This window comes from Nannobrachium achirus (assembly GCF_963921795.1).
Source record: "Nannobrachium achirus genome assembly, chromosome: 5".
NCBI classification, from domain to species: domain Eukaryota; kingdom Metazoa; phylum Chordata; class Actinopteri; order Myctophiformes; family Myctophidae; genus Nannobrachium; species Nannobrachium achirus.
Genome location: NC_137814.1, coordinates 35,948,116 through 35,962,339, shown reverse-complemented (window position 1 = coordinate 35,962,339; position 14,224 = coordinate 35,948,116). Strand labels below are relative to the sequence as shown.

General features: G+C 42.8%; 1 protein-coding gene across 1 annotated transcript in view; it reads right to left on the bottom strand.

Annotated features, from left to right (window-relative positions):
- The window catches only part of dtna (dystrobrevin, alpha), a gene marked incomplete at both ends in the record, with an annotated part of 27,237 nt that extends 16,224 nt beyond the window's left edge, over nucleotides 1-11,013 (bottom strand). Inside the window, 9 exons of the mRNA XM_080725753.1 lie at nucleotides 305-429; nucleotides 1,766-1,932; nucleotides 2,696-2,801; nucleotides 2,918-3,072; nucleotides 3,517-3,602; nucleotides 4,500-4,713; nucleotides 4,802-4,882; nucleotides 5,842-5,909; nucleotides 10,997-11,013. Of these exons, the coding sequence (XP_080581879.1) occupies nucleotides 305-429; nucleotides 1,766-1,932; nucleotides 2,696-2,801; nucleotides 2,918-3,072; nucleotides 3,517-3,602; nucleotides 4,500-4,713; nucleotides 4,802-4,882; nucleotides 5,842-5,909; nucleotides 10,997-11,013 (1,019 nt within the window). The remainder of the gene's footprint in view (nucleotides 1-304; nucleotides 430-1,765; nucleotides 1,933-2,695; nucleotides 2,802-2,917; nucleotides 3,073-3,516; nucleotides 3,603-4,499; nucleotides 4,714-4,801; nucleotides 4,883-5,841; nucleotides 5,910-10,996) is intronic.
- Between the last annotated feature and the right edge of the window lie 3,211 nt (nucleotides 11,014-14,224).

The following is a 14,224-nucleotide window of genomic DNA, read 5'->3' as shown; positions in this document are numbered from 1 at the left end:
ATTCAAAAGCAATGCCAAAATAAAGGAAAGGATCACATTTATGGTATAGATTATGGTTAAAACCGGAGGCTACAATTAAGCATCATTGATCATGTGCTCCCAGAGATTGATTGGAATCAGTTCAGACTCGGAGGCATCAACAAGACAATTATGAAATGTGGGCTGGGATGGAATAATTTCGACATCAGAAAAGGGGCGCTGCAGGCTCTACAATGATGACATGGTGATAAGAAATGAATGTACGGCTGCAGCCTCGGATTGTCTTGTTGTGGCATGGAAAACAAAACAAAGCAGGTGAACTCACACAATGTGGGCTAGGTTGAGAGGTTTCTCCGTCATTTCAGGAAACATGGCGTGTAGAGGCTCCCTGGTGGATGCACAGCTCAGTGACTTACTGAGTGCATGGGATAACTTCTTTGCAGGGGATTTCTGGGAAAAATAAAAAAGGCTATAATCAATTTATAACTTAACAACGTTAACCCGGCATCCCAATTTTGGGCATGCTAGTATAGGCGAAAATGCAAAATGTGACGTTGGAAACTTGTGGATATGTATATATATGTATATATTATATATATATATATATATATATATATATATATATATATATATATATATATATATATATATATCCACAAGTTTCCCCGGGGGTTTACTGGAGACTATCAGGACCAAACTTCCGGGTTTAACAGCAGACATACAAGCTCACGTCGCGTCGCAGATGCAACCCGTTGTGAGCTTGTAAATCGGCGGCGGAACCTCGATGCAGACGTTTGCGCAATGCACTATGGGGCGTAGGAAACTTGTGGATATATATATATATATATATATATATATACATATATATATATATATATCCAAGCTCACAACGTGTTGCATTCAGAATAATTACGAAATTATTTGTGGTTAAGTAAAAGTCACAAGAAAATAAACCAGGACCATGCACACAACCATAATCACCATCCAAAATGTGTTAAATCATTTTGTCAATTGCAAAAAAAACGATGATGTCACAGACAACCATGATATGCAACCATATCACATACATTAATTAAACAGTGGCTGCATACTGTGGCGTGCAGAGTACAAATGGCTGCAGCAACTGGTCCAGTGCAGCCACACCCCCCCTGGGCTGCCTCCCCTCCCCTCTTGCCTCCTTCCCTTACCCACAGGGGCGTCACAAGGGGGGGGGGGGAGTGGGACGGAGTTACCAGCACCCAAGGTGGAGGGGCCTTGATTATTTTATACTTTAGCTATTGAAAAATAGCAGATATACAAGCTCACAGCGCAGCACCATGCAAGCTTGTAGATCTGCTATTTTTTTTACTCGCGAAAATGTGTGCAAATCTTTGAATATATGTATTTTTAAGTGAACTCAAATTTTGCTTCTGGGGGGGGGTCCCTGGAACTAAATATTTTGAGATGGGGGTCCGTGGCCAAATATATATCATTTTGGGTCCTTCACATGACAAATCTGAGCACCACTGACATAGAAACATAGATTTAAAAAAAAAAACCTTAGAAGGATTTAAAATATTCAAATACTTTTCCACGATTTTTCAAAAATAGCAGATCTACAAGCTCGCAGCAAGGTGCCGCGCTGTGAGCTTGTATATCTGCTATTTTTCAATAGTTAAAGCATAAAATGATGCGTAATAATGCGTTCCCAGTCTAAATGGTTTAAACCCCCTCCTCCCCCCTATGAAGAACATTCAGTGAATCCTTGCACCCGGGGCCCAGAATTTGGTGCGACACCCCTGCTTACCCATGACGTATACTCCTTCATTTGATGCTGGTTGCTATGGGAACCATTGGCATGCCCCCTCCAGAAGCAGTCCTGACAGAGCTGGTAATTATGACATTGCTGGCAGCGGTAGCGGAAACCCATCATACTCTCAGTATGGCAGTAGGAGCACTCGACGGGGTGAAACACTACAGGGGGGAGAGGAGGGGTCACACGTTGGCAAACAGACACAAAATACACAGCGTATACACAGACAGACAAACGCACGCTTGTGCAGGCACACACAAATGCACACACGCGTGTGTATTTGGCTATATGATATTTCAGGATTCACTCGCCTTTATTAAAGCTCAGCATGCGGCGCTGCAGTGATATTTTGCCGCTCTCTATGACGGCACACTTTTTGATTTACAGAACAGGGCATAAGGCAATAAAGCAGCAAGCTCTGGACTCGTCAGTGTGTGACATAGTCTAATTCTGTTCACGTGAAGGTGAATAGTGAGGAGGGGTGAATGGTATATTTGTGTGATTGTGTGCAGCATTTTGAGTGTGTGTGTGCGTGCGCGTGTAGGTGTGTGTGTGTGTGTGTGTGTGTGTGTGTGTGTGTGTGTGTGTGTGTGTGTGTGTGTGTGTGTGTCCATCAGTATACTGGTGCACGTGCTTGAGTGAGCGTGCATGTGTATTGTGACTCGATTTGATGATGCAAGGCAAAGTGTCTGTGTGTGTGTGTGTGTGTGTGTGTGTGTGTGTGTGTGTGTGTGTGTGTGTGTGTGTGTGTGTGTGTGTGTGTGTGTGTGTGTGTGTGTGTGTGTCCATCAGTATGCTGGTGCACGAGCTTGAGTGAGCGTGTGCATGTGTATTGTGACTCGATTTGATGATGCAAGGCTAAAGGAATCCCATCCTGCCAGCCCCACTGTCTTTCTCATGCATGAATGTGTCGTGGTGGCTCACCATTCTCAACATTGGCAAGCCGATGCATGAGTGGTAACCACACCAGACACTGAGGGAGAGGGTCTGACATCAGCGTATCCAGGAATGTGTTGAGGGAGACCTTTTTCTGTCAAATATCAGAAAAATAGAAAAGGACAGGCAGATGGAGAAAAATCACAAGAAAGAATTGGAATTACCCGCAACTTTGGTTTACTTTGGAAAACACAGGCATTGGATTCTCACCTGCTGTGCAAAGCAGGTTCTTGTGGCCTGCTCGGTGTAACTGAAAGAAGGACCCTCAAAAACAGCCTTTGGTAACTTCAGAGCTTCCCTCAGAAATTGGTCAAATTGAGAGTACACCATTATACCAGCGGGATCTGCTATCTGTGAAAAAATATCTTGGCACAAAATGGAAATATTGCAAATTAATCAAAGTAATTGTCACTTGCCACCATAGTCCACCACTTATTTGTGCAAACAAATCAGAGCAAGGTTGTTATTCAAATCAATTATTGCAATACTCTAGTGACACGGTCCTCCTTTTTTCTTTCACGAACCACTGCTGCTGCTGAAACAGATTTAGTAGATTATGTAATAAGTCTTATACTTCATATTATGAATAATGACTTCTTCCAGCCATGAAGAGCCCATGCAGGGCTCTTTTTCTAGGAACAATAGCCTTAGCAGACAGAGATTTCAAGATACCCATTGGAGCCTAAAGAATTTGTAATATAAATCCCACTGCAGGACATTTTTATTAGGAAGTGCAGGACATTTATAAAGGTTATTAACAAATACATTCATTACAAGCGAAACCGGTCAATTTGAATGGTGTTGCTTACATCTTAATTTATCCAAAATCTTCCCTCCGCAGATGGTTGCTAGGGCGATCTTCACAACAAAGACAGATATTTTACCAAGGCTTTCCCTGAAAAGAGCAAATGCATAGATTTTGGTCAATACCAATCAGTACAAATGCACCAATTTATGTAATCAATTATTAAAACAGTTATGCGTTCCATTTAATACAATTTTCATAGACATTTGCTGTACCTAAGCTTGACTTTCACAGTCACTAAAAATAGTCACTGATTCTGCGAAAGACTGTTGTTACATTATTAAGGCAATCGGTTTGCATTCTAAATGTCACCTGACAGACACAGCAGTCACAGTGGTCACACCTCAGCACCTCACTTCAAAAAGCTCACAGATGAAAAGGACATGGAGTTGTGACCACCTGTCACATGACCAGGGACGTGCTGGCCATTGGGAAAAGCGGGACAACTCCCGAACGGCCGGTTCATTCCCGGCCAGTCCAGGCCGGCCATTAGGGGGGAAAAAAACGGCCTTCGTTCCATTTTGGGGGCTGGGCAGCCAACAAAGTAAATCGTCACTGTCGGCCAGAAACCTTGTATCTCCAAGTTTCAAATTTGTAATTTCTTTTCGCAAAGCAAAGCCCTGCTTCATCATACAAGGGCGTTGCACAAAAGTAGTGAAAACAGCAGATCTACAAGCACACAACGCCTCGCACCGCGAGGCGTTGTGTGCTTGTAGATCGGCTGTTTTCACTAGTTTAAATCATTTTTTAAATGATAAATACAAAACAAACGGTTTTGGACATACAAGGTTTCCACCCGACAACGACAAAATATAACTCATGTAACTGGCCCACTGGCCTGTCACTTTCATGATCTGAAATGGCAAATATTTGAGTAGCAGCAGCGCTATAGAGAGAGAGATGTCTCTCTATAGCGCGCAATGAGGGCCTCTCCAACTCTTTTTCCCGGGCTGTCCCTGACCACCTGTCACATGACACGTTACTCACGGGTCATAGGCTGCCAGCAGGAAGTTGAGCAGCAGGCTGATGGACTGTTCCACGTTGATCTGGTGGGTGGTGGGCATGCGCTTGTTCAGCTGGTAGAAGATGGTGGACAGCACCGCTTCCAGGCGAGCCACTGTGAACTCAGTGTTGAGGTCCATGCCGTTGAGGCCATTTTCCCGGAAAGCCTCGATGACATTCCAAATGTCAACTAAATGTACTGGGAGACAAACAGGAAAGAAATGTCTAAATATTTTGACTTGGGAAGACTTGGCGCAACAACCAACACGCTATAGTGCCATACTCACAGTTGCATTTCTTCTGAACAAATCTCAGCTTGCAAGCTGTCCTGTACGTTGACAGTCTTATAGAATCCAACTCTTGAGCCCCTGCAGAAAAAAAGAAATGATGTGAAACAATACCGAGGAACATCCTGGGAAGCAGTGGTGTAAAGTAACTAAGTACATTTACTTAAGTACTGTACTTAAGTACAATTTTGAGGTATTTGTAATTTACTTCTACTCCACTACATCTGGGATCCACTTTTTCTCCACTACATTTATTTGAAAACGTTAGTTACTAGTTACTTTGCAGATATAAATTATAATATTATAAAACATACATAAACCACTTTAACTCTATTTTATACCATGGCTATTTGAAAACGCGACGCGTTGTGAGCTTGTAGATCGGCTATTTTCAAATATATTGTAATTTTACTTTTGGTACTTTAAGTACATTTTGATGCCAATACCTTTGTACTTTTACTCTAGTACATTTTGAATTCCAGACTTTTACTTGTAAGGGTGCCCACACACCAAAATACCTAGAATGGAATCCGCCAATGCATTTCAATGAGAATGGAGCGTTTTTTGCAGAAATCCTCAACTGGCAAAAAAACGCTCCATTCTCATTGAAATGCATTGGCGGATTCCACTCTAGGTATTTTGGTGTGAGGGCACCCTAACAGAGTACTTTTACAGTGCAGTATTGATACTTTTACTTAAGTACAACATTTGAGTACTTTTTCCACCACTGCTGGAAAGTGGGAACAGCAGCTGACAGTAATCGTGGCACCACGGAGGAGGACACATGTGTAGCTTCACGCTATCAACATAGCGAGAAAGCATTTGAGGGGTGACATTGGAGGCACGTCTGCTTGAGTCAGTGTTTCATTTGGCTGACACTAGTGGTGGTGGTGGTGGGGGGGTCATTTGATGTTCCATGATACTCCCTTTCCATGGAGGTTATAGAAAAAGATTTGCCACTTTTATGGTCGATGAGCAGCGCAGGCCAGCATCGATCACATTGAAATGTGGTCCTTTCAGACAAGGCCCTGCACACTTACTCATCTCGACAAACAGTTGCCTTCTGTCTGCCATGGTGTCACCGCTCCGCCTGCAATCTTCAATCATTCTGATCGGGAAAGAGAGAGAAAGTGATGTCAGTGTCTATGCACCTCTGATTTTATTGGTAAAGCTTGAATTATACTAGTATGACGCCTCAGGGCGACATGCGACCTCGACCTAAAGGGCGAGGTGGCGCCAATTCTTGGCCATCTGGCCAGTGATGTATATGGAGACCCCTGGTACCCATATATGGAGACCCCTGGTACCCATATATGGAGATCCATGTACTTTGTATATCCATGTACTTTGTATATGATACATCCCTTTTATGGCCATACATGGAGATCCCTGTCTGAACCAGCCACACAGATATGGGCTGTCTTCCTCCATGTATGGGCATTCCCATATGAAGTCCTGTTAGATATGGGCTTAATATTGACGACATCAGGGATCTACATATATGGGCATAAAAGGGATTCTGTTAGAGTGGTTACCATGACATCACAACATACAATCCCTTTTATGCCCATACATGGAGATCCCTATCTGAACCAGCCACACAGATGGGCCATGTCTTGGCCAACTGGCCAGTCATGTATATTGATGACATCAGGGATCTTCATATATGGGCATAAAAGGGATTCTGGGGAATACCCATATATGGACTTTTACATAGGTGATGTCAGCTGTGATATCACAGTGATGTGTCAGGGGAACCAGTGTCAGGCTTGACCTACAGAGATACACGTGGACAAAATGTGCCGGTTTTCATAGTAAACTTGCGAAGTTGTGCAGGTGACGTGCACCGAAAACAGTCAATCTATAAGCTCGAAGCTTGTAGATCTGGTGTTTTTGGTGTGTCACACTGACTAGAATCTGGCTTAACATTTTAAACATAAATATTCAGCATGGATTGAATGTATCATCTGCCTAATACTTTGTCCAATGACCTATTGAGTCCATTAGATATGATTCCATATGCATATGCCTCATATTTTATTTTGTCAATACAAATGTCAACCAAAAAGTGTAAGACAAAGACAAATCCTCATGTCCACTACATACTGTAGCAAAACTCAGCTCACTTCACGGTGACATACTGGGATCCACACCCAGTGCTCCCGCATGTGACCAAACTTTATACTGATCTAGCAAGAGAGAGTCTTCAGTTGGGCAGGGCACACTTATGAGCTTCAGTTAGTACAACTTGTCAACCAGTAGCTGTCTGACTCAACACCGGAGTCTAACTTTCTCAATGAAATAGGAAGGACATCACCTCCAACCACTGCAGATTCTCAACCATGCAAATTAATCAAAGTAATGTTTTATTAATTACATTTAAAATGTGTATTGATAATTCATTACACGTCACATATTTTCACTGTATGCCCTTAGTGTTTGACTAATCCTGTTTTTCTGTTGTTGTTTTTTTTACTTGGCTGAATGTCTTTTAATCTCATGCAAGAATCTAAAAAGCCAGTCCCAACTCATGGGGTGTCACAGAAAAACTTGAGTAAGACAAGGACAAGACTTTCAAAGGGGCAGACTGGCAGGATGAATGCTCACACCATGCCTCACTGCACAGTGTCCAAGGCAATCTAATACACCTAGTCATGTGGTTTGTTGCCATAGCAGCAAAGAACCCAGTCACTCCATTCCTAAAAACACAGTGCTAGACCCCCCCACACCCCCCTCTTTTTACAGGGAATTTGCACTTTGCAGGGAGAAGTTTGAAGAGAACTTCTTTGACTCTATGATATAGCTTTGGTTGAGATTGTGCATTGTTGCACATAGTACGGATGCTTGGGCAACTGTTACTTTTGTAGTGGTATTTATCTGAATAACTGAAATAGATTAAGCTATTTAGTGGTAGATACACAGATATGAAACTACAGAGACAGTTTGTACACTGTACAAATTGCATTTCATGCCATTCCACAAATGTCACACTCAAAGGGCACGGTATGGTCATTGAACAATAATGTTAGTTGTCTCCACCAGCCGAAGGCTGAGGGAGAGTATGTTTTCCCCTCCGTCCGTCCGTCCGTCCGTCCGTGCGTCCGTGCGTCCGTCCGTGCGTCCGTGCGTCCGTGCGACCGTGCGTCCGTGCGTCCTCGCAGTTTGTGAACAGCTAATCTCAGTCACCGTTGGCCCGATCGCTGCCAAACTGAGCACACACACTCCCTGGATGCCAATCTAGAACCTCTGCCCCACATTTTTCAAATCAGCCTCATGGTGGCGCTATAACAGGCCGATTTGTGTGGCCTGGTTGTTACCAGCTAATCTCCGGCGCCGTTGGCCCGATCGCTGCCAAACTGAGCACACACACTCCCTGGATGCTAATTCAGAACCTCTGCCCCACATTTTTTAAATCAGCCTCATGGTGGCGCTATAACAGGCCGATTTGTGTGGCCTGGTGGAGACCTGTGCTCGGAAGAGCACTGCTTCTAGTTTTCTTTCTTTTCTTTTCAGGTATCACCAGTATCCAATTCAGGTGGGAGAGGATCATACTGATTAATGAATCCTGATTGATCAAATACTGCATTTCAGACACGGAATTGAAACTTGACTTATAGTCTGAAAATCGCAATTAGATATTTTCCCCATATAATTCAGCTTTTTAGCTGGCAACCACCACATTCTGCTCCCACTACTCGCCATCCCTCCTGTTCATCCACAAACATCAACAATGACACACACTTAAATGTTAGGGTGCCTTGAAATACCATAGAACACACAAGTCATAGTCTATAGCTGTCCATGACTTGATAAATGTAAAACAATTATGATTCAGCAATGTGTAAGATAAACAGGATGCAAGTGAAGATGTCCTACCAAAATCTAATCTAACAACTAACTTGCAAAATTGTATATCGTAAACCTAATCCAGTTCTGTCTCTGCCTCTCCTCTGTCTCTGTATCTCTGCCGTCTCTCCTCTCCAGCCCATAGAGTTAATAATGAATCAAGACACAATTGATGCCCTCTGAAGTTTCTTCTTCTCCTTATCATCTGACTGCTCCAAGCATCTACACATCTGTTCCTACTATTCTTATTACAGTCCCCCTGACTTGAGCATCCCCAGACCCCAACTGTTTCTCATAACCTAATCAAGCCCTCACTATACCAGCTCACTTTTTCTGTTCCCTGCCAGACTGTAAGTGTTACTGTACTTGGTGTTTCATGTCTTGACTATGCAGTCCCTGGTAACCTGCATCCTGTCTCTGGAACCAGGCCTGCTTCAGCCTTCTTACCTGCTAATACCTGTCCTACAAGCATTCAGCCTGCTAACCTGCAGCATGCTAGCCTCTAGTCTGCGCTCCAGATGATTAGGCTTGGAGTAGTGAGCTTGCAGCCTGCCTGTCCTGAGCTGGCTAGTTTCTAGGCCAGCTACCTGTCTGTCCTGAGCCAGCTAGAGCTAGCCCGCTACCTGTCTGTCCTGAGCCAACTAGCCCTCTACCTGCCTTTTCTGAGTCTGCTAACCTGCATCCCTGAACCCTTGAGGCAACCTCTGGTGTACTACTGAGGAGCCACCCTGATGCCCAGTAGCCTCCCTTTGAAAACTTAGTTAACAGAAGGTGTTCATGGGACCACTCCAGAAGGGTTGTATTGTCACTTGTCTGTCCACTTGAGCTCAGTTTTTGTTGGATTGGGAGAAGAATTGGTCGCCACCGCCAACCCAACACCCCTGCCTGAAACCCTGTCTGCCGTACTTGCCGAAACCTTGGGGAACATCCCTTCTGACTCCCTGCCTGAACCCCCGTCCGGCACACTGCCCAAATCTCCAGGCTCCAGTCCTGCACTCCACCTGCTCCAGAGCGGTCCAGTTTACATTGCTGGCCTCCAGAACAGTCCAGTTTACTTCCCAGAGCGGTCCAGCCTACGCCACTGGCCTCCAGAGAGCTTCCACCCATGTTGCCAGCCTCCAGGTAATCCTCCAGTGTATCCGCACATCTGATAATCTTTCTGCTAGTCCTCCAAAGCGGATCTACTCTTCTTGCATGTCCACCAGAGCTGCTCTGCCTATGTCACTTTTGTCCAGAGCAGCTCTGCCCTTCGGTCATGCTTCCTGGTTGCCTTCCGTACATGCTCCGCTTCCAGGTTGCTCTCCGACTTTGGTCCTGCATCCTGATCAGTTCCAGGTCTCCAGCTCTGCTTCTGCCCTACCCCCAGATCGTCCAGATGCCCTCGAACTTTCGCTCATTTGCCCATCACCTGACTGTCCCACCCATTAACACACTGTCCCCACTCTTCTTATGCAGTCACCTGAGCTTCCCCACCTGCACCTCTTTTCCTAATCAAGCCCTCAATACCTATACCAGTTCACTTCCGCTGTTCCCTGCCAGATTGTCAATGCCCCCTGTATTGTATTCCATGTTTCTGGTTACCTGAGTCCCGTCCCTGGAACGGGCAGAACTGGTTCCAGTTCTGCCTGCCTGACCTGTGTTTTTTACCTTTGCCTGTCATTTGGACTGCCTGGATTTCTTTGCCTGTATTGGACTTCTTTCCTGGTTTTGACTACTGCCTGCCTCACCATTATGTAAGCCTTGTACTGCCTGTTTTAGACATACAGTAAATCCTTTGAATTGCACCTGCTCTGACATCTGCATTTGGTTCTTCCGCTGTATTCCTGTTATCCTGCTGGCACCAGTCAGCACTAGTGACATGTACAGTGTGCTGAGACACAATATACAAATGTCTTTTTTTAAAGAAGAGGAAAAAAATACTTTAAAGAAGAGGAAAAAAATACTTTTACTCTTGAAAAGAAGTGTGTCATGAGCATGCATGTGTACACACTGAATTTTAGGATGAGTGACTTTGAGTAATGCTGTTTTTAATAATTTCTGATAAATTGCTATGATATATGCATACACAACATGATGTTGAGAGTAATGAATTGAAGTCTGTCTATTCTTCTTACAGTGAGTAAACATACGTACGTGCATTGTACACTGCTTTATCGTTAACACAGATCATCAGAACATAACATAAAATATGTGCCTGCCTGCCTGCCTGCCTGGTGTGACTTTCCGGCAGATAATATAGCCTACATGAGACTGATAAACGTTATTACACACAACAGAACATAGATATAAAACCACAACAAAAGAAACATCAATCGCAAGATGCCAAAGTGTATAAGGCGATCAACATACCCTTCAGAAAGCACCATGGTCGCATTCCTTTTCTGTGCTTATCACAAAGGCATGTCCTTATAAAAACAACTATGCACAGTATAAATCCCCCTCTAACCAGGAGACATAACAACAAAAGCTGCCCAAATGGACGGGACTGGCTCAGGGAATCTGAAATTAGAAACTGTCAGCCAGCGCTGCCTCTATCTTTAACTACAAATGAGAAGGCTACACATTCTTGTACAGCTCTACTGGCTCTCCAGTTGCAGCCCCCAAACCTCTCACTTGGCATCAGCCCAACAAACATTACTCTTACTCAGTGCCACTGTCAAAGACTGGCAAGCATTAGAAAATAACTGCCCTTAAAAGAGCAAATCATTGTATACCATAAACACTGCAGATGATTGTAGTGCTCCACCGAAACTAAGCCAAGACTCTTTCAGCAATGACCCTACTTATCATTTATTTCCAAAAAGAACCGTGTCGGACAGACGCTAAGCTGTGTTCAGACAAGCAGAATCCATTCCCTTATAGTGAGTTATTTATAAGTCTATTTTCATTACTGAACCAAGACAACACAAGGCACAGTGCTTTCCTTGAACTACTTGGATTCGTTGTTAGTCATAGGCCTACATCAATAGTCCAGCATTTCCGAATGTGAACAGTTGCGTTGAGTTGTGATTTGTACTTTGCTGGCATAGCTCAGCTGATTCATAAGCTGTACGCGCATACAGTACATTGCAGCTGTTCATGTGTTTGCCCCCAACTGATTGGGCAGTGTTATTTTTACATCATGGTAGCATGAACGATTGGCATCTGATTTCCAAGCTGAAAAAAAAAGAAGAAAAAAAAGAAAACCTAAGCTTAACTATACCAACACTATACAGTATCTCCATTATAAATGCAAAGGCAATAAAACAATAGTGTTTTAATGCTTTCATACCAGTCATAAGAGAGAGACAGCGTCAGTAGCACACTAAAGCCCTCTGGTACCAGCATGTGACGTCTGCTAGTGGCAGTGGTGTAAAGTAACTAAGTACATTTATTCAAGTAGGCCTTCTGTACTTAAGTACAGTTTTTAGGTATTTTACTTCACTTGAGTATTCCATATTTCAGTACTTGTACTTCTACTCCACTACATCTCAAAGGCAAAAATTGAACTTTTTTCAAAAGATATTAATTCTTTTGAAAACTTATGGGGTTACTTTTACTTTTGGTAGGCTACTTTACGTATTTTTTTTATGCCAAAACTTTTGTACTTTTATTCCAGACATTTACTTGTAATAGAGTATTTCTATATTGCAGTATTGATACTTTTACTAAAAGAAATTTAGTAATTTTTCCACCACTGGCTAGTGGGCCCTCTGTAGTGTAGCCTAGTAAGCAGGGGGGCTTGGGAACTTGGGAACCCTGATGTTTTATGCGTGCTGTTGTTGACTGACATCTTTATGATTGTTGACAAACAATACAGTTATGGCATTGTATCATTTGGGGTGATTCTAGTTGGAAATAGTAGCCTAAACGAAGTTCTACATTCTATGCAGTGCCAATAACAGAAATGATGGACAAATACAATTCTCATAACATGATGCATGGCAATATGAAATTGAAGAAATGCCCTGGTGATTAGGCTATATGTTAAATGGACAGAGGATTTTGGAACGTTGTCGTCCTATAATGACCTATATGTTCGCCTATAACAACGCAAATCAATAGGAGACAACAGACAGAAATTCCAGCACCAAACGAATTGCTTTTGCTTTTCCAGGAAACGTTTGTTCCAGTTAAGAAAGGAGGCAACAGGCAGCATGGACAGTTTACATGCGAGCATCACCTGTCACGACAGCTAGAGGACCTCTGAGCGACGAAGGTTTTATATAGTGCGAAAAAGAAAACGGTTCATATATAAAACATGTTTGTTTTTTATAAACACATCTGCCCTTATTTCAGAATTAAAACTTGACAGTTAACTAATTTTAGAGCAATAAAGTAGGTTAAGGTCGCTCCACTACTAGACTACCCGCGATCAGCTGCCTGCAGCGCACTTTGCACAAGACTTACCAGAATTTCGAGGCATGTCATGCAACATCACTGTTTACATCCAGGAATCAGGGTCACTTCATATCCACCAGTTGTACAATCGTGAATGTCTCCTCCGGTTTATTGTCCATCGTTGCACGAGACGCTCATTCTCACACCACTGTCTGTAGTGTAGTACCCGGTACGCCTATTGCAACGGTTGTGTTGTCGGAAATGTTCGAGTAGCGCACTAGAGCAGTCCAGCATTTGCGAAAATACTGTGGCCTCTACGATGACGTAATGCGGAATCTCTTCACTTGCGTCAGTTTATCTACTGTAGTGTATTTATTATGTACTAGGATACACATTATGCACACCTCCACATTATATGCGCACACAACACCATTTAATTGCTTCTCACGATAATCATTTTTTTTATTTTTTACTTGTCTGAAATCCTGCATAGGCTATTATGCTTGCTTTTGCTGCGAGAACAACTCTGTCTGGATTTGAAATAGTGGCAACCTATGTTATATTACAGTAAAGCCTATTTATTGAAAGATCAATCACTTTTAATTTTCTGTGAGAAACTCTCCAATTAGCTAGAATTCAATTAGGTTTGTTTGATTGATTGATTGATTGATTGATTGATTGATTGATTGAATGAATACTTTAATAGAAGTTTGCATAGGAATAGTAGGCCTACAGACAGTAGCCTACAGTTCAGATACAATCAATCAATCAATCAATCAATCAAACAAACAAACAATCAATCAATCAAACAAACAAACAAACAAACAAACTGTAGGCCTATTTATAGACTATAGCACATTTCATGCAGTAAGTGCAGCTCAATGGCTTCACAGATAAAAAAACATTTAAAAACAATAAGGAAAAGGACAATCAATTATAACACAAAAAAAGAGAAATAAAAATTCTAAGATTTCGTTTAAAACTGTCCATGGTCTGCTAGTTAAAACTCCCATATGCCATGCCTTTTTTGCCCTTTGGTTGCTGATTGGGTCATTTAATCTGTGGAGTAGGCCTACTTTATGCTTCTGTCATTTGTGTAGTAGGCTATGTAGACTAAACCCCGACTACTTCCTATCTGAACACACTATTGGTAGGTCTTGAATATAATGTGTCAAAGTTAATTGTGCAAAGCACAGTGACAAAGGTTCACCCGTGCTGCTGAACAGAAGTGAATTTACTGTTCTCTACTAGTCATTA